We start from the raw sequence: 27397 nt of genomic DNA on the forward strand, positions 1-27397 counted from the left end.
TCCTCCTCCTCCTCATCATCATCATCATCATCATCTTCTTCTTCTTCGTCTTTTCCCCCCCAGACTCTGCCTTTGCAAAAAAACACATGCACCCTTCCCCTTTAAGAGCTCACTGGCACCAGAGTGTCTGCCGTGCGCTGCGCCCGAGCTCGGGTGTTGCGCTCTGCACCGCCGGCTTAGCGCCTAAAGATAGTAGTGGAACGCCTCTTTTAGCGCTCCACCAACCTCTTAGGGCGAAGCCACTGAATTTCCGGCAACGGGGCGCTACTTTGGGGCGGGCGCTAACTTCGGGCGGGCGCTAAGGTTAGCGCCCCAAAACTGTCTATACTGAAAATCTAGGCCAGAGATCCTTATTCTCAAATCTTAACTTCGTTACATTTCCACTCTTCTACTCTTCTGCTTATTCTTAATCCAGAATATCCACCAAAATCAAATACCTTGATTACCCGAGACTCAGAGTTGTAGGCTTACAGAGTGGTTCTGAAGCCGAGAATTGCTTGCCTGTTTCCAGCAACTTCTGACTGTCCATCTGAAAAAGCTCTATTTTATACCCTTTTTTAGTGGTTTATCCTTTGAAGTTTTCTGCTGATGTAAGCTAATTATCTCTAATCATCTCTCTGTTGACTCTTTTCTATTCTTACTGTCAATTTAGCTACTGCATGCATAATTAGGTGTTCCAAAAACTTATCAAAAAATGGCTACAACAGATTTATCTCTTTGATGTCATTCTTATCGAAGGGCTTCCATTCAATTCTTAATATTAGCTTAACTGGTTTTTAGCATATATTGTGGGGTCAATTTTCATTGACCCGTGGAGTTGGGATTGGAGGCATGCGGGGGTAAAAGTCCCGAATTCGGGGGTCCCGACACCATCCCGTCCCCAACCCGCCTCCATGTAAGTTTCAAAGGAGGCAGGTACCCGCCCTGCACTGGGACCCGCCTATCTGAGGCGGGAAGGGATTAGTGCCAATTAACTGCCTGTTAACAGGCAGTTTTTAGCCTAATCCCTATTTTAAATCTTGAAGTGTGGGATTCCCCACGGCTCCAAACCACGCCAAGTTAGAGGAGTCGTGCCGTCGGGTTGAAGGACTTGGAGGGGTCAAGATGTCGGTGTTCAGGTGAGTGATGGGTGCATGAGTGCAAAGGTAGGTGTGTTTGGTGTGTCTAAAGTGTGTAAAGAAGTTTAAATTACCTGTACTTACCTTTACAGCCTTCCTTCCTTTAGGTTTCGGGAGTCCATCATCTAACCAGCACAGAAAGCAGAATGGCTGCGATCTGTCAAAAGTGACAGCCTGCAGCTTTCTGTGCCGGTGAGATTTCTAACTGAGTCTGAGTAGAAGGACTCAGGTTAGAAGTAAGACTGTTAGTGTTTGGCAGCTTCAAACAGCTGTGAAACGCTGATATTTCATCTGTCAAAACATCTTGACAGATGAAATTTCAGTCTGTGATGTCACCTGTTGCCGGGCAGCCCTTAATTGGCCTGCTGAGCCCGCTGGGCGGGCTCACAAGTTCAATCAAATTAAAATCGCGTGGATTGGCCGCAACTCGATGGAGGCGGGACTACAACCCCGAAAGTTGAAGTCCTGCCTCCTTCCCGACTTCTGAATGGAAATCACCCACAGCATCTCCATGGTGTTCCAAGTTCAATACATAAAACCATGTGATTGCTTGGTGTCATCTATTGAAGTCATATCTTCAAAGTGTTCTGTAGGTATCTTTTACAACATGTAAATTGAAAACGCTTCAACCTGGGTGTTTCATGCATTTCTTAACTACTTCAATTGGTTGCATATTAATCGTGTTTCCTGTTTTTCCAAGTTTAACATAAAAACTATTTGACCAGCAGATGTTTCTTTTACTTGATGTCATCTTTTCAAAGGCACATGCCTCTTTTAATGTTTCTGTATTCCTGTTCAACGTGTTAGTTTATAACACTTTATACTTGGGTCATTCCATTGTGTTTCTCCCAAACTCCAGACCTTCTGGAAGCACCAAACTGCTATTTCAATAGGGCCACTGTTTTAGTATTTTTAACCAATTCCCATTTCAAAGCTTGTGGTGTTTCACAACTTTTGTGTTATCAAACCATCCCATCTCAGAAGCCTGTATTGACACAGCTTGTGTCGATGAGGCTTTCCAGACTTTTAAATCCAGTATATCATCTATTAATAAAATCAGAATTCTGTTCATATGATGGTGTATTTTTCTGAAATATGGCTTATTCCTTCACAATGTAACATAATGCTGTCAATGCACTACAGCATTGGAGTGCCAAAAACGTATCAATGATCTCATTAGATCAGGAAACGTGAGTACAAAGCCACTCAACTTCATCCTGCTGAGCCTCTCATCACTTCCCCATCACTCTGCCTTCCCAACCCTACTCCTGCACATACTTACTCACACCAACTTACCTTGTACCTCCACCCATCCCTCTCTATCTACATTATCACATCCCCATCTCACGAGCCACCCCTCACATTCACCCACACCAGTGCAATCATACCAACTAACAACACACAAGGTCACTTGGCCTTGGCACCCCACTCCATCTAAAGATCTAACATATCCATTCCTTACACTCATTCCATCACTCTCACTCAACCTTCTCTTCTTTCCCGCCTTGCAGGAAAATACAGCCCAAAATAAGTGTGAGAGGGGGAGAACCGGCAGTGGCCCTCCATCATTTGCAAACCTTACAACAGCAGAGAAGGCTGCTTTAGAAATATCTGAAGTTGTCGAGCAGCTGGAGGTGGGAGACGGAGTGAGGGGAACATCATACAGCTACATGGCATACATCAGTCACTCATATGGTCATCATGTGCATAATGGTATCTGTACCCATTCTTCATATGACCTACCTCATCTCTGCAGGTCCATCAAAAGGCCCCCACCACCGCCCCCCCAGCCACTATCCAGGAGGAAGAGGAAGAGGACTCCTCAGAGGAGCCTCCAATCCCTGAGGGCGCACCCAGCACCAGCGCAGATACACACACAATCATGAAGGACCAGCCCTTAACATCTCGCGGGCAGCAAGAAGTGCATTGAGTAGAGTTGTCACCTGATCTCTCACAATTCACAAGTGAGCAAGAGCAGATGGTGGAGACAGGGACAGCAGTGGAGAGTCCTCGCCGGTGGGAACAGGACGCTCCCAGCTCTGCTCAGCTGCATGCAGACGCTGAGCCTCGGGGCCATCCAGAAAGAGGGCGATCCTGGAGGTGCAGCAAGAAGTGCAGATAGCTGTGACAGGTTTTGTGAGAGAGATGTCTGCAAATGTTGAGAGAATGGAGCAGTCCACCTCCAACATGAGCACCACCATGTCGCAGGCACTGGCGACTGTAGGCTCCTCCATGGATAGGATGGCCACCTACATGGAGCAGCTAATGCACTACTCATAGAAGCATATGGTCTCTATGGAGAATAGATGGCTTTCTATGGCAGACAGGTGGCTATGTATGGAGGATAGATGGCAGAGGCTCATAGATCTCCTCTCTAGGAGGGATGTCAGTGTAGACGTGGGTCCTCATGGCCCCACTGATGTGCAGCAAGGTGCTTTCCAGCTCCTTGGCAGCAGGGAAGTGAGCAGGCTGCCTCTACCTCTGCTGAAGCCACAGGGCTAGCACCTCGTAGAAGCATGTGGAAGAGAAAGATGCCACACAGGTAGATTCACAAGGGTAGCCACTTGGGTATTTTATCCAATGTTTATGTAAATTTTCCGTTAATGTGCTGTCAAACATAAAAATCTTTATTTTTGCCACTTTCTCATCTTGGACACATTTGTGTGTACCTTTGTAAGTGGCTTAGTGAGTTGCAGTGAATGGTGAGACATAACAGTGCCTCCAAAATGCTGGTGTGAAAGGAATGGCTTGGTCATTGCTGGGATGCTTTATGGTGTTGCTGTGGAGTGGTGCATCATTTGGCAGCCATATGGGTGTAGAGCATCAAGTTAAGTAAATCTGGCCATGATGAGGCCATCCCTGGCCACCCATGCAGCAATGTGCTCGAGTGCTGATGCCCTCTGTCCTGTGAAGCATCAGGTGATTGCGGAGAAGGTTGGTGGTTTTGTTGTTGGTGCTGCTGGTGTGCCTGGTGCTGCTGGTGTTGGGGCTCATCGTGGTCCAATTCTGAGGACCAAGGTGAGACAGTATAAACAACACCAATGTTGATGGAATAGATGGCAGGTGAAGTAGAGATGACAGAAGCATTCTGTTAATGGTGAAAGAGGTTCTTCCAATGAGGTGACACTGGGTGGAGGCTTTGGTGGAAAGACTTGCAGCCTGCAGAATCTGTGCTCTGAATAGACTGAGCAACAGCTTCTGCCTGAGGAAAGTGATCAGCTGTCAGGTGGGAGCTTTTATACTACATTTCATGCTGTCAACTAATCAGCTGGAGCAATGGCCACTCAACTCCCGCCTCAGGTTGACAGACGTGGCTCCCGAGCAGCGTGGTTCCCGTAGCCATCCAGGTGAATTTAAAATGTAGGGGGGAAAAGGGCTCTTAAGTTTCTATAAACAAGGTTATAATGATTTGAATTAGGTTGTCTGCCTCTGCTGGTTGGGCTGCTGCTGCTCCAGCAAATGCACCCGAGTGAAAGGCGCATGGGAGTGGGATGACGGCAGGTTTCCGACCCATTCTCACTTTTTTCAAATTTCCCACCCGACCCGCCTTCATTCCCGCCCACACGGACCCCATAAAATTCCAGCCAATGATTTTGCACTTTCCTCTAGTTCAGAATGAACACACTGATAACTTATTTTTGATAGTGAAATGTTAAAGCCTACTTTTATAATATATTTATATAAAAAGTCAATTCACTTGATTCCAGACTGCAGAGATAAAGTTCCATAGCTTTTCTGGTCCTCCCAGGCTGAAAATCAAGTGAAAACCTTTAATCCTGTCAATACAGGTAACCAAGGGTCTACCTGTGCAATTATTATTCACTCTAAGAGGCTATGGTGAGAACATTAGTGTAATTACAGGAACCAGTTGGTCTTTATTACAATCCAGCAACTATCAAGGTCATTTTTCCTGGTGCCATCCCATAAATAACAAGCTTTATTGGATTCAATTTCACAGTTTGCCATCATGGGATTTGAACTCACAGCCTCTGGATTTCTAGTTGAGTACCATAAGCAATGCTGTTTTGTGCATATATTCATTAACCAATGTGATTAATAGTGCAAAAATTGAGTTGTCGGGGGTTATTTTGGCCAAAGGGTGAAAATAGGCGCTACATGGGTGCAGTGCTAATAAGATTAGACTGCTTGAAAGTCTAGGTTTAGTTCACAATTTTGGTCCTAACTGCTGATTACCATAATTTGAACTTGCCTGCAGGTTTAGCACTCAAGTGCTGATTAGACACAATTTTCGTGGAGCAGGACATGTGGGCTCCTTGCACCTACTTCCACTGAAGGTGTAGTGTGTTCTGGCTGGCACACAGCAGCACGTTGCAGGATGGCTCAGAGACCAAGGAAGAGGGCGCACAGGTTCTCGGACGCAGCGCTGGAGGTCCTGGTGGAGGAGGTATATCCAGTACCCATAGGTGGGGGGGAAGGACGCCACCTCTCCCCACTGTCCGTCTCTCCTGCAGCAGCTGGTGTGCTCTGCCTGGCCTCATGTCCTCCTCCCATTCCTCCTGCAGACCAAGGGGGGCCCCTAGCAAGAGGTCCATGACCAAACACTCCCTTTCTCCTGATGACTCCTAAATGATGTCCAATAAGGGGGAGTAGCACAGCACGTACTCTTTTTCGGTGAAATTCTCAGAGAATTTCTGGAATAAATGTTGCTCGAGTGTTGGTGAAGTCTTGGCAAAGTGTCTCAGAAAGTCTCCCAATGTATTTCAGAGGTCCTCTTCACAGCTCCAGCAGCAATGATCATGAAATGGTGAGTATCCCTTTAAATAGCATTTGAAATCGACATCAACGCTGTGTTTACTCCCAAACAGTTAGTTGCTGTTTGAGTAGGACGTTAGTTGAAGCACTACCCACCAAAATGCCGTGCAGCCTCTTTAATGAGCGCTCACAGGCATTTTAAGTGGCAATCAGCTGTTTAACAAGCCTCCAGGCGGCCATTCCTAGCGATGGCTTCAACTCCTTTATCAAGATGCATTTTGCGCTAAACGCAGGCTAAACCGACACTTCAGCTTAAGACCCCGGCCTAGAAATTCAGTTGCGTTCGCCAGCCGTTAGCGCCATAAGAGGAGTAGATCTCGAGCGCTAGGCACTTAGCGCCCGGGCGCAGACCGATCTGCGCCTACGCCCAACTTCAGTTGACATTTAGCGCCGGTGCAAAGTGTTTGCGCGCGCTCAGCTGCGCGTGCAGCTTATGACGTCATTTCGTCGTGCAACGCCGTTTGTGCGCCCCAAACCGGAACTTCAGTGGCGCCCGCCCAATGTGGGCGTTGCGCTCTTAAGAACTGTGAAGTGGAACGCAGCAGAGGCCCTGCGGGCCTCGGGGAGCGCTAATTAAAGGGCACTTAGACTGAACTATAAAGGCCAGCCATTTTGCTGCAATGACTTTAGTGCTACGGATTTCTGGACAGAGACCAAGGAAGAGACCTTACTGATTTGGGCCAACATAGGAGAGGTATTTTTGGCTTCTGGCCAGAGCTTGGAAATTTGACTCATTGTGATTTCACTGTTTGCAAGTATATTATGGGGGCTGCATGGGGTTCCAACCCTCAGTTCCAGCATTATGTGCGAAGGGCTCGCAGACGCTGTGTGAGAGGGGCAGCCATGCCTAGACGCAGAGGGGCCATCAGGTGTCGGCAACGTAGGCCTTACCCACTCAGGGAATACCGCCAGCAGGTGTCCTATCTCACCATGACTGCCGCGCATTGTGTTAAGAGGCTGCGCTTCAGAAGGGAGGTGGTTGCAGAGATCTGCCAGCTGCTTCACAGAGATCTGCGTCCACAGCTGATGTGCAGGACGTCTCTCTCGGTGGAAGTGAAGGTCACGGTGGCTCTGAAATTTTATGCAAGCGGCTCCTTCCAAGCCGCTGCTGGGGACATAGCGAACATCTCCCAGTTCGCCATGCATCGCTGCATCCGGCAGGTCACCGATGCCCTTTTCGCAAGGAGACACCAATTCATCTCCTTCCCCATGACCCTAGAGAGGCAGGAGCAGCGTGCAGTCGGATTTGCGAGGATCGCCGACTTCCCCATGGTGCAGGGCGCCATTGACTGCACGCATGTGGCTATGCGGGCACCTATTGACAATGCCGAGGATTACCACAACCGGAAGGGCTACCATTCCCTCAATGTACAGCTGGTGTGTGACCACAGGCAGCACATCCTAGCTGTCAATGCCCGCTTTCCAGGCAGCAGCCACGATGCATTTATCCTGCGCCAGACTACTGTGGCTGACATGTTCCAGGCACAGCCTCCCCCAAGAGGATGGCTTATCGGGGACAAAGGCTATCCTTTGTGTACATGACTCATGACCCCGCTCCGCGCGCCCAGGACCCCTGCGGAGGAGGCATACAACGAAAGCCATCAAGCCACAAGGAACATCATAGAGCAAACGATTGGCATCCTCAAGCAACGGTTCCGCTACCTGGATCGTTCCGGCGGACCTCTACAGTATTCGCCGGATAGAGTCTCCCAGTTCGTCGTCGTTTGCTGCATGCTGCACAACCTGGCTATCCGCAGGACTCAGGCACTGCCACCTCACGTTGGACCACCACCTCAGGAGGACGAGCAGGAGGACCATGAGGAGGAGGAGGAGGAGTACCAGCCCAGGAGGGAGCCACAAGGTCCAAGGGCCGTCCGTCGGCGGCTTATTGAACGACACTTCTAGGCCCCCTGTCAGGGAATGGCTTGCGGCAATGAAGGCACATGAATGCAGCCGCTCCGCAAGCCCTCAGCCGGTTAACGCAACAACCACTTGAAACGTCACACATGGACAAGCTGAATAAATAAAAAGCTTTATTGAACAAACTCAGGGCCCTTCCCACATGAAACCCAAAAACAGACAAGACCCCCAAAAAAGTCAAAAACATATCTCACTCCCACAACCTGGGGAGGAATAACAAAACTTGTCCATCCAAATGGCCTTCATCCTCGGCCTTACCAAGACAAACCCCCCCATACAGAACACAAACACCCCCATATAAAAAAAACATTTGCCTTCTTCTTCGGCCTTACCAAAATAAACCCCCCCCATACAGAACACAAACACCCCCATATAAAAAAACATTTGGCAACACACTCTACTTTGTGTGCCGAGAGGGCGAGTCCTTGTCCAGGCTTTTCCGGCCCCTGGCCGACCTGCTGCTCCGCCTCAACCTGGGCCCTGTGGGTGTTGCAAGGCTGGGGGAAGGCTCCTGATGGGCACAATGCGTGACAGCAGATGCCCTTGGGGGTCGGCCTAGACGAGCTCCGGCCCTGGAGGGGCCGGCTGCTGACTGCTGCAGCTGTGGCTGGGCAGCATCAGTCTCTCCAGCAGCTCGTCGCAGCTTTGCTGGGGGAGTGGCAGTGGCGGCTGCAGCAATGGGGGCTAGCTGGCTGATGCCAGGCGCTCGCTGGTCGCCAGAGACACTGGCAGTCGGCCGGGCTGGCACTGCAGCAAGCGCAGCAATCTGGTGAAGGCCAGACCGCTGTGCTGCAGCAGCGCGGCGGGTGCCCTGGCGATGCACGCGTGACACAGCGAGTGTGGCAGCAGTGAGTGCCCGTACTGCCCTGGTCTGTGCCCGCATCAGACCAGCCAGTGACTGCACGGCACCACTCGTCAACTCTCCACTCGCTGCCTGTGCTGCCCTGAATTCGGACCGACTCGCGTCCTGTGATGCCCTGAATTCTGCCCGACTCGCGTCCTGTGATGCCCCGAATTGTTCGAGACCCCTGGCCTGTGCTGCCGCGAGTTGTTCGAAACCCCTGGCCTGTGAGGCCCCGAAATCGGCCACACTATGAGCCAGGGACTCAATGGCCTCAGGCAACCATGCCACAACCCCCATGAACTCGGTGTGGCGACGATCCGAGTCCGCGGACATTTGATCAAGGAGGCGCACCTCCTGGGCGAGGACCGTCTCCGGACTGGAGGCCGGACTCTCCCTCTGGGGAGAAGGCCGCTGAGCTGCCCGACCCTTCCCGCGTGGCTGGACGCCACTGGGCCCAGCAACTGCACTCCCCTGCAACACTTCCCCCCCTCTGGGGAGAAGGCCGCCGAGCTGTCCGACCCTTCCCGCGTGGCAGGATGCCACTGGGCACAGGAGCTACACTCCCCTGCAACACTTCCCCCCTCTGGGGAGAAGGCAGCCGTGCTGCCCGACCCTTCCCGCGTGGCTGGACGCCACTGGGCACAGGAGCTACACCCCCCTGCAACACTTCCCCCTGGCTCTCCTCCAGGCAAGACGTGTCCCCTCCATTGCCATCCCCTGGCGCGGATGAGGGTTCCCCTGATGTGCCGCCTTCCTCTTGCTCCTCGTCATCCTCCTCTTCCGAGGGACTGACACTCGCAGCTTCAGGGACCTCCTCCTCACCAGCTGAAAGCAGGAAGGCACAAGAGTAGCTTTAGAGTGAGGACAGGGCGTCAGCGAGGGAGGCATGAGTGGTGGCATTATGCGCATTGGTCGGACAGTGGCAAAGGATGTAGATCTGAAGCGCAAGGGGAACGAGAGAGGTCCAAACGGTCATGTCCTTACCATTGGGGCCCAGCACAGGGTCGGCATCTCCAATTGCAACGGGGCCAATCACCCGGGCACCCATGAGTCGACCCACGCGCTCCTCCAGGTCACTGAGCTCCTGGAACTGGGCACGGCCTCCCCCAGTGACAGTCCGGCTCTCCAGATTCTCGGCCAGCTTGGCCTGCAAGAGAAAGGACGGCTTCTAAGTACAGTGTGGTGCCCTGTTGTTGTGTGCACTGCCTCCCATGGTCGAATAGCTTGGCCAGTGTGGTGCCCTGTTGTTGTGTGCACTGCCTCCCATGGTCGAATAGCTTGGCCAGTGTGGTGCCCTGTTGTTGTGTGCACTGCCTCCCATGGTCGAATAGCTTGGCCAGTGTGTAAAGTGCAGAAAGTGCTATTGATGTTCATGCTAGTGCCATAGCTGCTGGAGGAGGGCTGGCCATTAGGCCTTTGAGGTCCCTTTGCCCATAATGTGAGGTGCACATGCAAGGATGAGGAGGACAATGGAAAGGGTACTCACCCTGACCAACCGAGTGAGGTCGTTAAACTTTTTCCGGCATTGGTCACCAGTCCTGGGGACATCGCTGTTGGCTGTGACCCTCTGGCCGATTTCCCTCCAGGCTCTCCTGTACAGCCTCTTGGGAGCCTTCTTGCCACTGTCCGGGAACAAGATATCTCTTCTCTTCTCCAAAGCCCTAACCAGCACCTTCAAATCATGGGCAGAGAAGCGCTGCGCTCGTTCACGGGCCCTCTGCATCCTTGCTGGCGCTATTTCTCTCCAGCAGCAGTGTTTAGGCCTAGCTGGAGGGCTGCAGTATCCAGGGCGTGGCAGCAGACCAAGTCGACCCTTCCCCCTTTAAGAGCTGGCCGGCGCCAGGGTGTCTGCTGTCAATCAAAACATGACCGCACCTGCGCTGCGCCTGGTCTCGGCGGTATCAGTCTGCACCGCCGGCTTAGCGCCTAAAGATAGGGGTGCAACGCCAGTTTTAGCGCTCGAGCAAACTCCTTGGCCAAAGCTACTGAATATCGGCGAAGTGGCCTCCACTTTCCGGCGGGCGCAAACTTTAGCGCCCGCCCGACTTTACCGCCCCAAAAGTGGCTATACTGAATTTCTAGGCCACAGTCTTTACCTCTTTAGCGCCTAAAGTATTCGATGAAAATCGCCCCCTTAAGTCTTTTTGATTTGTCACTGTGGAACATTCACAGTGACTGGAGTTCATGTGGTAAAAACTTAAAACATTTCAGTATGTTTCTGTCACATATATTAGCAAAACTACAATCCAGGATATACACAAGATCAGTTTGCTGAAAATGATTTTATGTGATTATCATCAAGAGGCAAAAATAGGTTTTGAATAAATTGCCCTTTTATATGTATCTATTTTCCCTGGACATTCCATTGTATAATCTCACTGTAATGTAATACTGAAGAGTTAGCAATTCATCACATTCTAGCAAGATAGTGGCAAGATATAATAAAGTACTTAATTTACCACACTAGGGGCAGAGTGGAGGACAACTAGAAAACCTCCAGCATTCAAATCTCATCTCTCTGTGCCACAACCTCAGCAGCAGTTAGCAGGGTAATGTTCTCAAAACTTATCACATAGCAATAAGAATGAGTTTTCTACTTCATAACTTTAGTATGTCTGAAGTATTTACCCAAGCACAGATGGTGAGGCTCTTCTATTTGCTCATAAATCTCAATGTGCATCTCACTTTAGCTGCCTGGCCTGTGGTGAAGGAGGTAATGACATTGACTCAATACGGGGAGTGGAGGAGGTTCAAATGATTTTTATGCTGAGCCTAGGACTCAGATGCAGTCATTTGAACCCCACTGAGAATCAGATCTTAGTGCTTCTATTAGAATATTGGCTGGACTTCTTGAAATTATAATTAATTCAAAACAGGACTAGGTTTTCTGGTTCAGCTGAGGTTTAGGAAGCTTCTTCTCTATGTTGTGAATTGTCGGGGTCATCGCAAGAGACCGGCAGGTGTGAAATATTACTGTGCAAGAGCTTCCACTGCATCAATGAAGAAATGTCATATTACTCAACTTAAGCGGTGAGAAAGGCAATAAAAGGACCTGCATTGAGATTGTATCTTATCTTAAGATGTTCCAAAATGCTATGCAGCCACTGAATTATTTATTGAAGTGTAGTCATTGTATTTATGTGGGCAAATGTGGCAGTTGTTTTGCATATAGTAAGGTCCCATAAGTAGCTAGTGAAATAAATGAGCATTTAATCTGTTTTTTGGTGGTGTTTGCTTGAAGGAGAATATTAGCCAGAACACCAGGCAAATTTCCTGCTTCTCCTTCAAATAGCACCCTGGCATCTCATAATAGCAAACTGAACAGGCAAACCGTACATCGGTTTAATGATAGACAGCACCTCTAACAATAAAGGTACTGCACTGAAGTGCCAGCCTAGATTATGTGTTCAGGTTCAGGAGTGGGACTTGAACCTACAACCGTCTGGCTCATAGCCAAACGGGATAGTAGTCATCCACTGAATGAAGTTACATGTCACACAATCTTCCCTATTTGTTATTTTATGGGAGCAGTGTTTCTTCAGATGCTTACATTATTAATTGAGGAACTGAAAAATCTCAGGTTGAGACCTAACGTGCCAGGCAACAGATTTACCATATCTGGTCATGAACTACTCCAATAGATCGAATAGGTAGCAAGGTAACTCTGTGCAGTTCCCTCTGTGTATGCTGCACCCTGTACTTTTCAGCATATACAACTATTTCTCAAAATCCCTATTATTGTATTTTAGCAAGCTGAGTTGTGACTCTCATGAGACCACGAACTCTGCTGAGGGATTGAAATAAATAATTGCATTGATATCCTTGTTATATCAAAATAACTCAAAGCATCTCACACAACAAATTTCTTTTAGAGTGCAGTAACTGTTGTCATGTAAGAAAACACAACATTCATTCTGTGCCAACATCATCACACAACCGGCACTGAGCTGAATGACCAGTCAATTTGATTCTAAGTAGTATTTGGGGAGGAGCATTGGCTCATCTGAAAGACAACATTTTTTAGTGCAGCAGTTCCTCAGTACTGCACTGGAGTGCCAGCCTAGTTTATGCACTAAAGCTCTGTTATAGATCTGTTACAGAAAAGGAGTTCCTAGATTACTCAATGAAGATATATATCAAATAATAATATTCCAGACACCTCTGTAGGATAAAACTAAAAGGCAGGAAATCCAAAGAGCCTGTAGAAAAGAGAAAACTACCAAAATCCTATAAAGCACAAATAAAAACAGAAACTTCCAAAACTACAATTAGTAAGTGTAAAGTCTGTGGGTTGTGCAGTTAATAAATACACAGACTTCAGAAGTAACAAACAAAACAGGTCTTTACTATTCGAAGGTCCGGGCGAATCTGCCCCAGCAATCCTGCTACAACACTTATATACTGGTGTGGTCACTATCGGTATTACAGTATACAGAAGCCAAACAAATAGTGCCACACCAAAAGTAGTTCCCTTAAAGGTGAACGGTTACATTCAATAGTTCCCTTAAAGGTAGACGGGTACACACACTACAGTAAGTATAACCTATTCACAGCACAGGACCTTCAAAATCAATGCCACTTCCTAAATCCCTAACAATGTATCAATTCTAAAATTGGATTATACATTATCTCCCACAGTGCAATAGAACACAGGTAGAACAGTAAATACTGGGGAGTCGAGTTTTTGTTGAACGTGTTTATACATCGTGGACACAATACACATTCAACATTTTTTAAAATTCATTTATGGGATGTGGGCGAAGCTGGCAAGGCCAGCATTTATGATCCCTTGCATTGTCCATTTAGTTCTACTTTTATATCATTTTAAATAACATTGTTTGTCTTGTATGTTTCTGCAACACTGTACTTCTCTTAACACATTTTAAGGACAACATTATAAAGTGGATCAACTGAATTAAGCCTATCAATATTTTTTTTCAGTTTCAAAACACATATGCATTCTGTTCTAAAACACCTTTAAATTGAGTTCTAGACATTGCTAATGCTAATTATTCAATCAAATTAGAATGATTTACAGAACTATGGAATATTTCCTAATTTAGAGTCCAGAGAATAAACTATATTATTTTGATGTAGTAATATTACTAGATGCTAAAACGTTAACAATTAATAAAAGACCAGTTGCTTAAAGTATGCAAAACTATTGCACAATCTGATGAAATTAAGTGCACATTGATTGCCTTTTGTAAAACAATTACAGTACAGTCGCATAGTGGTTATGTTACTGGACTAGTAATTCAGAGGCCTGGACTAATGATCCAGAGATGTGAGTTCTAAATCCTATCACGGCAGCTGGGGAATTTAAATTCAGTTAATTAAATAAATCTGGAATAAAAAGCTAGTATCAGTAATGGTGACCATGAAACTATCAGATTGTCGCAAAAACCCATCTGGTTCACTAATGTCCTTTAGGGAAGGAAATCTGCCGTCCTTACCCGGTCTGGCCTATATGTGACTTCAGACACACAGCAATGTGGTTGACTCTTAACTGCCCTCTGAAATGGCCGAGCAAACCACTCAGTTAAGGGCAATTAGGGATGGACAATAAATGCTGGCCTTGCCAATGATGCCCACATCCCACATGAATGAATAAAAAAAACACAAACTTCATCTTCAGTTCTAGAACAAGCATCTTCTTGACCAAAAAATCATCCCCAAATTTAGAAAATCTGGACTTTTTAAAAGTGATTTATTATTATTTTATTCTGCTGGTTTATTTGTTCTTGATGCCTCTACTGCTGAAAGGGCAAGCATGCAGCCTACTCCCAGACTTCTGCCAAAGCCCTCCCATAGCCTGACATCAGGAGGCATTAAGTGCTGTCCAGGTGTGATTCTTCACTCTGGTTTTCATTCTCCCTGCCCCGGGAGACACTGTAATCTCCCAATCAACACCTTCAGATCAGGAGCTTAGGTTAGGGACTAAATTTAATGTTTGTCCCAATCCACGCGTCGTTGAGCTCTGACACTCCGCAGCACCATGCCACATCTCAACTGCATTTTCAGACATCCGTGTTAAGGTGTTGCGTGTCATTATTGACTTTGTGAACATAAGTGTGGCTGGTCTTATTTACAGACTGTATACTTCATTAAACAGGTATAAGCAATCCTGTGACCAATGCTGAAGGTCAGTGGTGTTCACCATAACTAAAAGAAGTACCGTACCATTACACAGAAGCCACTTCTTTTTTTCCTCCAGTTCTTATCATCTGTTTTGCTTATTGTGTGAAACTATCTTAAAAAAGGAAACAATTGTTGAGGCATCACAGTTAAAATCATAAGGCATCATACGCATCCAAAAAATTATGAAAAACATTTTAGCAATTCTATTTTCAGTTGTTCCTTTTGATTTCTTGCTTGCACAGAGAGAAAGAAACTCGATTTGATTTTCTGAAATAGAAATGGTTTACAACCATATGTCCATCACACCAAACCAAAAAGGAAGTTGATACTGACAGGGTTCTTCTTTAAATTCCTCTCTCTTTTTCTTTAAATGACAGATACCACTTTGCCTCGACTGCCTTAGCCAACAGTTAGAGTAGTTTTATTGCACCAAAAAATGTCCCATCACCGTTTAATGCAATTTGTGCTTGAATTCGGGGTATTACAAGTTCAAGCTCATCTCCCACTTCAAGTTTTGCAATACCTGATTGAAAAGAAATAGTTGATCAGACATTGTGACAGAAACAAACAATGTTTAAACAAGCCAACCCGAACACTAAAATAAATCCTTACCAGCAGTAAAGCAAGAATTATTTGGGCAGCAGGCGGACATGTTTTGGATGCACCGAAATAGGATTACAATACGTGGCTCATTGCCAACACTGCTGGCCTTTTTTCTCTGGATAAAATGTCCCATTGTAAAAGTATTGTCTTTATACCACACCTATAAGTGCAAGAACATAGTAAATCCGTGACTCTGCCGATCATTTCAATACAGGTCTCGGGATAAAAGAAAACAGCTTACCTGACTGTACACTAAGAAGTAGCCAGCCTCTTTGACCGAGATCTTGTTATCCTTTTTGTCGAGAGCACTTCCCTTTTTCAAACTCAGAATCCATGGGACAGTTGTCTCCTCTATAATACAATATCAAATGAAGCTCATCGGTGAGCGTTTTAGACAAAGAATTGTATTTTTTTTTAAAGATTCAAAATAAATAAAGAAACTGAGGAAGATGGCAGGTTTGATTCCCGCAGGATTGCATAACTGCTGAGAAAAACAAACCGTCACTCGTGTGCGATCTCACGACGGAATCTCAGGATTCTTGGGGGAAAACCCCCACAATTTGCGCACGTGCAGGAAAAATTCCCGTGATTTGCGCATGCGCGGGAAAAAAATAGGGTGGAAAAGAATGGTCAAGATGGAGTGAAGCTCTGGATGGTGGATGTGTCTCTAGGAGGTAAGTTTCGCAAAGTGAGTCTCCCTCCTGCCATCCGAGCTCCTTTTTATTTGCACATCCAAATTAATACTATAACCGGGAAGGGATCGTACAGCCAAACAAAAGAGGAGGGACGATTTAAAAAAAATAAGTAGATAAAAAACACAACGTGTAGTTTGCAAAAAGGATCGGGGTGAAAGGATAAGAAACGCAACAGAAATGCATTAAAGTGATCTGGAAGGTGGATATGAGGGAGGAAAGGGGCTGCAAAGTGTGTGTGTGAAAGAGAGAGTGAACGCCCATTGCATTTCATTGGCAGCCATCTCAACAACAACTTTTATTTATATACCACCTTTAACGTGGTAAAACATTCCAAGACGCTTCACCGGAGTATTACAAGACAAAAAATTTGACACCATGCCACATAAGGAGAAATTAGGGCAGGTGACCAAAAGCTTGGTCAAAGCAGTAGGTTTTAAGGAGCATCTTAAAGGAGGAAAGAGAGGTAATGAGGCGGAGAGGTTTAGGCAGGGAATTCCAGAGCTAAGGGCCTAGGCAACAGAAGGCACGGCCACCAATGGTTGAGCAATTATAATCAGGGATGCTCAAGAGTGCAGAATTAGAGGAGCACAGATATCTTGGGGGGGTGGGGGTGGGGGGGGGAGCTGTGATTGATCTCAGTGCTCCCCGAGCTGTAGTGGAGGGAAAAATCAGTCAGGGTTCCCACCCCGGATCACAACCTGTGATTCTTGCTGGAAAGTGCACATGTAGATGCTGGGTGAGTTCAGCATCAGACTTGACTGGCCTATTCCTCCCCCGCACCCCTCCCTCCACTACAGTTGAATCGGCTGCTGACATTCACTATATAGGCTCACATGAAAAATAGCCACCTGGGTATGGTACTATAAGGTCTCTAGTGCTCTATGAACCATAATCTGGTAAGAGTCAGTTCCTTTGGAGAGGTAGGGAGAAAACTGGAAGACTTTGTTTAAGAACGCTAACCTTGAAAAACAAAACAAGGAATTTTCATTAAAACAAAAGGACAATACTGCGGTGCTGGAAATCTGAAATAAAAACAGAAAATGCTGGAAATACTCAGCAGCTCAGGCAGCATCTGTGGAGATAGAAACAGAGTAACATTTCAGGTCGATGACCTTCCGTCAGAACTGGAGAAGTTGGAGATGTAACAGTTTCTGAGCAAGTACAGAGGCAGTGAAAGAACGGGGGGACCAAAGAACAAAAGGGTAGATCTGTTTCTGCCTACATAAATGTAAATGTATTGGTAGCTAAATAGTGATGGTTTTGAGCTAAATATAACCCATTTATTCAAAGGTGCCCCCAGATATTTTAATTGCACGGTAAGCACAGTATGCTATAATCTAAAACTGGCAGGAGCTGATATGGACCACAACACACTCAGTCTCAATTTGCAGTCTAAAAGGAAACCAATTAAAAATCCTGCATAAGACACCTTTACAAATGCAATCTCAATATGCTGCTGGCATGTTAGTGGACTGCGGACAAGTATACTCTATTTCACATTGTTTCTTGGTCACTCTTACCTCGTCTCCGGCAATAGATTGGGAAAAGGGGAAGTGCAACGAGACCTGGGTGTCCTTGTGCAGCAGTCGCTGAAGGTAAGCATGCAGGTGCAGCAGGCGGTTAAGAAGGCAAATGGTGTGTTGGCCTTCGTAGCGAGAGGATTCGAGTACAGGAACAAGGATGTCTTGCTGCAGTTGTACGGGGCCTTGGTGAGACCACACCTTGAGTATTGTGTGCAGTTTTGGTCACCTTATCTGAGGAAGGATGTTCTTGCCATGGAGAGTGCAGTGAAGATCCACCAGACTGATAGCTGGGATGGCAGGAATGACGTATGAGGAGAGATTGGGACGATTGGGCTTATACTCGCTGGAGTTTAGAAGAATGAGAGGGGATCTCATTGAAACTTATAAAATTCTAACAGGACTAGACAGACTAGATTCAGGAAGGATGTTCCCGATGGCGGGGGAGTCCAGGACCAGGGGTCACAGTCTAAGGATAAGGGGTAAGCCATTTAGGACTGAGATGAGGAGGAATTTCTTCACCCAGAGAGTGGTGAACCTGTGGAATTCTCTACCACAGAAGGCAGTTGAGGCCATCTTATTAAATATATTCAAGAAGGAGTTAGATATATTTCTTAAGGCTAAATGGATCAAGGAATATGGGGACAAAGCAGGGACAGGGTACTGAATTTGGATGATCAACCACGATCTCATTAAATGGCGGAACAGGCTCGAGGGGCCAAATGGCCTACTCCTGCTTCTATCTTCTATGTCTCAATCACTTGTACATTGATAATATTTTCCAGTAATGAAAGTTGGCTATAGTTGTTGAACTTGTGAAAGTAAACATGTCTGTAGGTGACAATGTATAACTGTTACCAGCTTAAAAGAAAAGGAAACCTCATAATAGTTATTATGAAAGGTAGTTATTTTTCATAACCATTTGGTCTTAAGATAATCACATCTATTGGGACCTGCTGGGATCCTTGTATGTTTACTATTTCCTCAGTAAAACAATAAAGATGTTAGTCAAGGCCACATCTGTTTCTACATCATTCCTGTGGAATTAGTGACAAGGGGACATCCATTTAAAATTGTCACTAACAGTGAAGTAAGAGTTTGGAAGAAATGTCTTTACGCAGAGCGTTATTGGAGCATGGAATGCTTTGCCACAGGAAGTAATTGAGGCAGAGGCCACTGAATCTTTTAAGGAAGAATATATGGAACATTTGAAGCTGAGGAAGATAGAGATCTGTGGGGTTAGTTTTGGATGGTTCAACAAGGAGCTGGCACAGGCATGGTGGTTCAAATGGCCTCCTTCTGTGCTGTAAACTGGTATGGTTCTATGATTACAAGAGCAGGTGCTTCCATCACCTGCTACCATCTCCATGCCAATGCTTCTCTGCAACCAGTCACTAGGAAAGTCAACATGCAGCACTATTGCTCCAATATGCAGTTATTTAATAACAGCCATAAATGATGTGCCTCAATAAATCCGAGACTCGATGTTAGCGAAACAAAACAAGGCTTTTATTGACTTAGAAGGTAACACACAGAGGAGAATGTATCTTCCATCCAGAGGTCTGCCGTACTGGATGTGCTGCAGGCTGGGCCAGCTTACATAGGAGCCAGGTATGGGCGGAGCCCTACACACAGTACAATACAATGGAAATGAAACTGAAACCAACCACAGTCACAGGCAGAGAAATACTGATGAGTGATGAATGGAATATTTCATCACAATAAACATCAGTAATATCCTCTTTACAGTAATGGTAAGGAATTCAATTAGTGTTTTTTCCAGTAAGACTGGTTGCCAATCCATGATTAAGGCCTCATTACATTACTACCAATTTTGATACCGATAGCGAGTTAGTACCCAAGTTAACCTGACAATTTCAGACTGTTCCATAGCCAGAAAAAAGAGAGTTATATACAAGCATGCTTGTGTAAATAGGGAAAGCCTTTCACTAGCATTCAAGTGCCAGTGAAATTTAATGTTAGCAGACGGCTGAATATCCCAACGTTAGCGAGAATTAAAATTAAGTTTAAAAAGTTTACAGCAGTACAATGGTACAGTTAGAAACTTTTTAAACTTTCCTTTGCACTGTCTGTAGATGGCATGAAATTGAAAAGCTGCAAGACTAGCTTCTGAATGTGGTCTCACATCATTTGTCTGAATTGCATAAGGTGACATCATACCCAAATAACACTATAGAGAGTCATAGGCCTAGAAATTTGGTTTTGGCGCAGCGACGGCTTTAGCGCCGGAAGTTAGTGCCGGAGCTAAGTCGCGCTGGGCGTGCCAAAAATTCATTAGTTCTGCGCCCAAACGGCTGCCGGCGCTGCTGAAAGCTGTTTGCGCCTGAAAACTGGCGCTACGCGCTGAATTGCGGCGCTATTCCGGCGCTGCGGCGCCCGCTGCGGTGCGGCAGGTTCGGGAAGTGCAGGCCTCCTCCTTCCCTTAAGGAGGAGCTGCCTGCACCCGGCCGCGGCCCGCGAAAATCATTGTAAAAATGAGCCTGGCACCTCGGACAAGTGCGGGGCTTGCATCTGTCCCGGGGGGGGGGGGGGGGGGGGAGAAGTCCGGGGAGGGAGCTGCGGCCAGGCGGCCAAGCGGCCGGCCGCCGCGGGGCCTTTAATGCGCCGGCGCAAAGTCCAGTAAGGCACCTCTGCCAGAACGTTGCTTGCGGCTGCCACGGGCGAGGCGGCCGCAAGTCAATTTCGGAGTTCGGGCGGGTTACCATGGCAACCGGGACACTGCGCACACCGATGACGTCATCGGTGCCGGCGCAGCGCTAACGACCTAACGCCGATTTAGGGACCCACTCAATTTCCAAACTGGCCATAACTCCGGCGCTAGGCCCTCTAGCGCCTCAAAAGCGTCGCTAAGCCTACCGAATTTCTAGGCCATAGAGTTTTACAGCACAGAAAGAGGCCCTTCGGCCCATCGTGTCTGCGCCGCCCATCCATCCCTGTCCAGTCTAATCCCATTTTCCAGCATTTGGTCCATAGCCTTGTATGCAATGGCATTTCAAGTGCTCATCCAAATGCTTCTTGAATGTTGTGAGGGTTCCTGCCTCTACCACCCTTTCAGGCAGTGAGTTCCAGATTCCAACCACCCTCTGGGTGAAAAAGTTCCTCCTCAAATCCCCTCTAAATCTCCTGCCCCTTACCCTGAATCTATGCCCCCTTGTTATTGACCCCCCTACTAAGGGGAAAAGTTCCTCTTTATCTACCCTATCTATGCCCCTAATCATTTTGTACACCTCAATCAGGTCCCCCCTCAGCCATCTTTGCTCCAAGGAAAACAACCCCAGCCTGTTCAGTCTTTCTTCATAGCTGAGGCGCTCCATCCCAGGTAACATCCTGGTGAATCTTCTCTGCACCCTCTCCAAAGCAATCACATCCTTCCTATAGTGAGGCGACCAGAACTGCACACAGTACTCCAGCTGTGGCCTCACCAGCGTTTTGTACAGCTCCATCATAACCTCCCTGCTCTTATATTCTATGCCTCGGCTAATGAAGGCAAGTATCCCATATGCCTTTTTAACCACCTTATCTACCTGTTCCGCTGCCTTCAGGGATCTATGTACATGTACACCAAGGTTCCTCTGACCCTCTGTACTTCCTAGGGTCCTACCACTCATTGTGTATTCCCTTGCCTTATTTGTCCGTCCAAAATGCATCACCTCGCACTTTTCAGGGTTAAATTCCATTTGCCACTTTTCCGCCCATCTGACCAACCCGTTTATATCGTCCTGTAGCCTGAGGCTTTCCTCCTCGCAATTTACCACCCCACCAATTTTCGTGTCATCTGCGAACTTACTGATCATACCTTTCACATTCTCATCCAAATCATTTATGTAGATCACAAACAACAAGGGACCCAGCACCGATCCCTGAGGTACCCCACTGGACACAGGCTTCCAGTCACAAAAGCAACCTTCGACCATCACCCTCTGCCTCCTGCCACTCAGCCAGTTTAGGATCCAACGCGCCAAGGCACCCTGGATCCCATGGGCTCTTACCTTCTTGACCAGTCTCCTATGCGGGACTTTTTCAAAAACTTTACTGAAGTCCATGTAAACCACATCCACAGCATTTCCCTCATCCACCCCCCCAGTCACCCCCTCGAAAAATTCAATCGGATTTGTCAGACATGATTTACCCTCGACAAAGCCATGCTGACTATCCCCGATTAATGCTTGCCTCTCCAAGTGGAGACTAATTTTGTCCCTCAGAATTTTTTCCAATAATTTCCCTACCACAGATGTTAGGCTCACTGGCCTGTAATTCCCTGGTTTATCCCTGCTACCCTTCTTGTATAATGGTACTACATTAGCTGTTCTCCAGTCCTCTGGTACATCCCCTGTGGCCAGAGAGGTTCTGAAAATTTGTGTCAGAGCCCCTGCAATCTCCTCCTTTGCCTCCCACAGCAGCCTGGGATACATCTTGTCCGGGCCTGGGGATTTATCCACTTTTTGGCCTGCTAAAACTGCTAGCACCTCCTCCCTCTCGATGCTAATATGTTCAAGTATGTCATAGTCCCCTTGCCCGATTTCTATGTCTGCATCGTCTCTCTCCATAGTGAACACAGATGCAAAAAATTCATTTAAAACCCCGCCTACATCATCTGGCTCTACACACAGATTGCCACTTTGGTCCCTAATGGGCCCTACCCTTTCCCTGGTTATCCTCTTGCCCTTAATATGCTTATAAAACATCTTAGGATTTTCCTTTATTTTGCTCGCCAGTGTTATTTCATGGCCCCTCCTCTCCCTCCTAATTTCTTTTTTAAGTATGCCCCTGCACTTTTTATACTCCTCTAGGGCTTCTTCCGTCTTTAGTCTTTTGTAACTGCCAAAAGCCCCCCTTTTATTTCAAATGCATTTTTGTATATCCCTTGTCATCCAAGGTTCCCTTTGCTTGTTGGTCCCCCCCTTGACTTTTACAGGAACATGTTGGCGTTGTACTCTCTCTATTTCCCTTCTGAAAGTCTCCCACTGTTTTGATGTGGATTTTCCTATAAGTAGCTGCTCCCAGTCCACTTTGGCCAGATCCTGCCTTATCGTATTAAAATCGGCCTTCCCCCAATTTAGAACCCTTATTTCCGGGCCGTCTTTGTCTTTTTCCATGACCACCTTAAATCTCACCGAATTATGGTCACTGTCGCCAAAATGCTCTCCTACTGACACTTCCACCACTTGCCCGGCTACATTCCCCAGAATTAGGTCCAGTATCGCCCCCTCTCTTGTAGGACTTTCTACATGTTGGCTCAAAAAGCTCTCCTGGATGCACTTTAAGAATTCTGCACCCTCTAAGCCTTTCACACTCTGACTATCCCAATTAATATTGGGGAAGTTGAAATCCCCCACTATTATTACCCTATTATTTTCGCACTTTTCTGAGATTTGCCTACATATCTGTTCCTCTATCTCCCCCTGACTGTTTGGGGGCCTATAGTACACTCCCAGCAAAGTGCTTGCCCCCTTTTTGTTTTTAAGTTCTACCCATATGGCCTCATTAGAGGAACCCGCTAATATATCATCCCTCCTTACAGCAGTAATTGATTCCTTAATTAATATTGCAACACCCCCTCCCCTTTTACACCCCCCTCTGTCTTGCCTGAAGATTCTATACCCCGGAATATTGAGCTGCCAGTCCTGACCCTCCCTCAACCATGTCTCCGTGATAGCAACAATATCGTACTCCCATGTGTTCAACAACAACTTCAGTTCATCCACCTTATTTGCAAGACTCCTTGCATTAAAATAAATGCCTTCCAGCCCTGCCATATTCCCTTTTGCCTTCACATATTTGCTCTGCCTTGTTTTTTCCTCTGTATTTGGCTGTAAATCACCCCCTGCTATAGCTCCACTCTGTACCCCATCCCCCTGCCAAGTTAGTTTAAACCCCCCCCAGCAGTGCTAGCAAACCTCCCCGCAAGGATATTGGTTCCCCTCTGGTTCAGGTGTAAACTGTCCGACTTGTACAAGTCCCACCTTTCCCAGAAGCAGACCCAGTGATCCAGGAAACTAAAGCCCTCCCCCCTGCACCATCCCTTTAGCCACGCATTCATCTGTTCTATCTTCCCATTCCTATACTCACTAGCACGTGGCACCGGGAGTAATCCAGAGATTACAACCTTTGAGGTCCTGCTCTTTAATCCTTCACCTAGCTCCCTAAATTCTTGCTGCAGGACCTCATCCCTCTTTTTACCTATGTCGTTGGTCCCAATGTGGACCACGACCTCTGGCTGTTCACCCTCCCCCTCCAGAATGCCCTGCAGCCGCTCAGTGATATCCTTGACCCTGGCACCAGGGAGGCAACAAACCATCCTGGATTCACGTCTACGGCCACAGAAACGCCTATCTGTTCCCCTTACTATAGAATCCCCTACCACTATTGCTCTCCCACTCTTTTTCCCCCCTTCCTGGGCAGCAGGAGCACCCCCAGTGCCAGGAAGTTGGCTGCTGCTGCCTTCCCCTGGTGAGTCATCCCCCTCAACAGTATCCAAAGCGGTATACCTGTTTGAGAGGGGAATGGTCACAGGGGTCTCCTGCACTACCTGCCTGCTTCTATTGCTCCGCCTGGTGGTCACCCATTTCCTATCTTCCTGTGCAGCCCTACCCTGTGGTGTGACCAACTCACTAAACGTGTTATCCACGAACCTCTCAGCATCGTGAATGCTCAACAACCCATCCACCCGCAGCTCCAGTGCCTCAATGCGGTCTGCTAGTAGCTGCAGATGGATGCATCTCTGGCACACATGGTCATCAGGGGCACCGGGGTCCCTGAATTCCCACATAGAGCAAGAGGAGCATATCACGGGGCTGGGCTCACCTGGCATGACCTTCCCTTTACTTAATTTAAATTAATTTACTATCCCCAATTAAAGATATCTCTAAGGCGCTTGTATAGTCTACCAACAGTCCCTGCTACACCAGAAAAGACCCTAGTAACTATAAACTACAGAGTTTAAGTTTAAAAAAGAGACTTCACATTGATGCAACTATACAGGTTGCATCAATGTGAATTTGAAACTACTTCACATCAACACAAATGGTATATGTAAGTTTCTTGAAACTGTAATATAACTGCTGCTACCATGTGGAGATCGAAGTTCAGAATTGTGAAATGGTTCAAAATGTAGGAGGTCAGCAAGTGTTTTTTGTTCGTGAAGACACAAAATGGAGGAAGTCAGCAGGGGGTCCCTTGCCTGGTGGTCAGCATATGGTCCTTTGTTTGTGAGGCCACATGGACAGGAAGAAGAAACATGACTGACAAGGAAGTCCTGCCCCCACAGGAACATGAACTCCAATTAGGGAAGGTTTGGAGTGAAATTGACCTATCAGAGGGAGGCAGACAGGGCTATACAAGTGGGGCTGGCAGAAAGGCCCTATAACAGAAGTGACCCAGAGGCGGGAAATCCAGAACACTGAAGAACAAAGACGACAGAACGGAAGAACAGATGATCAAAGAAAGCGGGCCAGCCTACGTTTCGACATACAACTCTCCCTGGACCAATCACCCAGAGATAAAGGAGTATGTATGAAAGTCGGACATAGAGCATAGATATTGTTAAAGGGTACTTTTATGTACGGTTGACTTGGGAGGTAGCGTTGGAATTGCTGGGGGTACTTTTATGTACAGGTAAATCGGGTGCATATTGATTGCAATGTATGCTTGAACTTTGAACTGTAGCATGATTAAAGACCAATTTTATTGATCACATACTTGTGTCTGCCATTGTTCCATTTATTCGTAATTCTCGAGGTCCGAACAGTAGTAAGAGAAAGGCTTACATATAGTAAATAAGTCATTTAAAATGTTATTTTGAGTGTGGCTTAATTTCATCTCGTCAATAGCTTTGAACCCAATTTCCAACTGGTGACATATTTAACATGAAATTGCAGTCGGAGGCTTCCCGTAGGCAAGTGCCTCCGAACCACAAGTAAAATCCACACTTAACTGATAGCCACGGACCTACGAAACTCACACTCCTGGGCCTGCAGGCGAGGGCCTGCATAAAGGCCCACATATCCCAGGGACACATGCGGTTCGCAAACATAAGAACATAAGAAATAGGAGCAGGAGTAGGCCATTTGGCACTTCGAGCCTGCTCCACCAATCAATAAGGTCATGGCTGATCTTCTACTTCATCTCCACTTTCCTGCACTATCCCCATATCCCTTGATTCCCTTAATATCCAAAAATCTATCGATCTCTGTCTTGAATATACTCAACGACTGAGCCTCCACAGCCCTCTGTGGTAGGGAATTCTAAAGATTCACCACACTCTAAGTGAAGAAATTTCTCCTCATCTCAGTCCTAAATGGCCGACCCCTTATTCTGAGACTGTTACCCCTCGTTCTGGACACCCCAGCCAGGGGAAACATCCTCCCTGCATCTACCCTGTCAAGCCCTGTAAGAATTTTGTATGATTCAATGAGATCACCTCTGATTCTTCTAAATTTTCGAGAATATAGGCCTAGTCTACTCAATCTCTCCTCATAGGACAATCCCCCCATCCCAGGAACCAGTCTGGTGAACCTTCGTTGCACTCCCTCTACGACGAGTATATACTTCCCTAGGAAAGAAGACCAAAACTGTACACAATACTCCAGGTGTGGTCTTACCAGGGCCCTATATAATTGCAGTAAGACATCTTTACTCTTGTACTCAAATCCTCTTGTAATAAAGGCCAACATTCCATTTGCTTTCCTAATTGCTTGCTGTACCTGCATGTTAACTTCTAGTGATTCGTGTACAAGGACACCCAGGCCTCTCTGTACACCAACATTTCCCAATCTCTCACCATTTAAAAAATACTCTGCTTTTCTATTTTTCTGACCAAAGTGGATAACTTCACATTTCTCCACATTATATTCCATTTGCCATGTTCTTGCCCACTCACTTAGCCTGTCTCTATCCCCTTGAAGCCTCCTTGCATCCTCCTCACAACTTATATTCCCACCCAGCTTTGTATCATCAGCAAACTTGGATATATTACATTTGGTCCCCTCATCCAAATCATTGATGTAGATTGTGAATAGCTGAGGCCTGAGCACTGATCCTTGTGGTGCCCCACTAGTTACAGCCTGCCAACCCGAAAATGACCCGTTTATTCCAACTCTCTGTTTACTGTCTGTTAACCAATCCTCAATCCATGCTACTATATTACCCCCAATCCCATGAGCCCTAATTTTGTTTAATAACCTCTTGTGAGGCACCTTATCGAATGCATTCTGAAATTCCAAATACACCACATCCACTGGTTCCCCCTTATATATTCTGCTAGTTAAAACATAAGAACATAAGAAACAGGAGCAGGAGTCGGCCAATCGGCCCCTCAAGCCTGCTTCACCATTCAATAAGATCATGGCTGATCCAATCTTGGCCTCAACACCACTTTCCCGCTCTCTCCCCATACCCCTCGATCCCTTGTAGTTCAAATGTCTGTCAATCTCCGCCTTACAACCTCAAAAAACTGTATAACAGATTTGTCAAACATAATTTCCCTTTCATAAATGTGTTTTGACTCTGCCCAATCCTATTATTATTTTCTAAGTGCCCTGTTATCATGTCCTTAATAATAGATTCTAGCATTTTCCCTACTACTGATGTCAGGCTAACTGGTCTGTAGTTCCCCATTTTCTCTCTCCCTCCTTTCTTAAATAGTGGGGTTACATTTGCTACCTTTAAATCTGTGGGAATCGTTCTAGAATCTATGGAATTTTGGAAAGTGACAACTAATGCATCCGCTATCTCTATAACCAACTCTTTCAAAACCCTAGGATG

At 46.7% G+C, this 27397-nt stretch overlaps 1 protein-coding gene across 1 annotated transcript in view; it reads right to left on the reverse strand.

Annotated features, from left to right (window-relative positions):
• Positions 1–12985: 12985 nt before the first annotated feature.
• The window catches only part of LOC147111562 (uncharacterized), a 107974-nt gene continuing 93562 nt past the window's right edge, over positions 12986–27397 (reverse strand). Inside the window, exons 5-7 of the mRNA XM_085999914.1 lie at positions 15641–15750; positions 15409–15559; positions 12986–15319 (exon numbers count right to left, since the gene is read on the reverse strand). Of these exons, the coding sequence (XP_085856040.1) occupies positions 15207–15319; positions 15409–15559; positions 15641–15750 (374 nt within the window). The 3' untranslated portion in view covers positions 12986–15206. The remainder of the gene's footprint in view (positions 15320–15408; positions 15560–15640; positions 15751–27397) is intronic.

This window comes from Somniosus microcephalus, chromosome 10 (assembly GCF_052327205.1).
Source record: "Somniosus microcephalus isolate GS21.2 chromosome 10, FLI_Smic_1.0, whole genome shotgun sequence".
NCBI classification, from domain to species: Eukaryota; Metazoa; Chordata; class Chondrichthyes; order Squaliformes; family Somniosidae; genus Somniosus; species Somniosus microcephalus.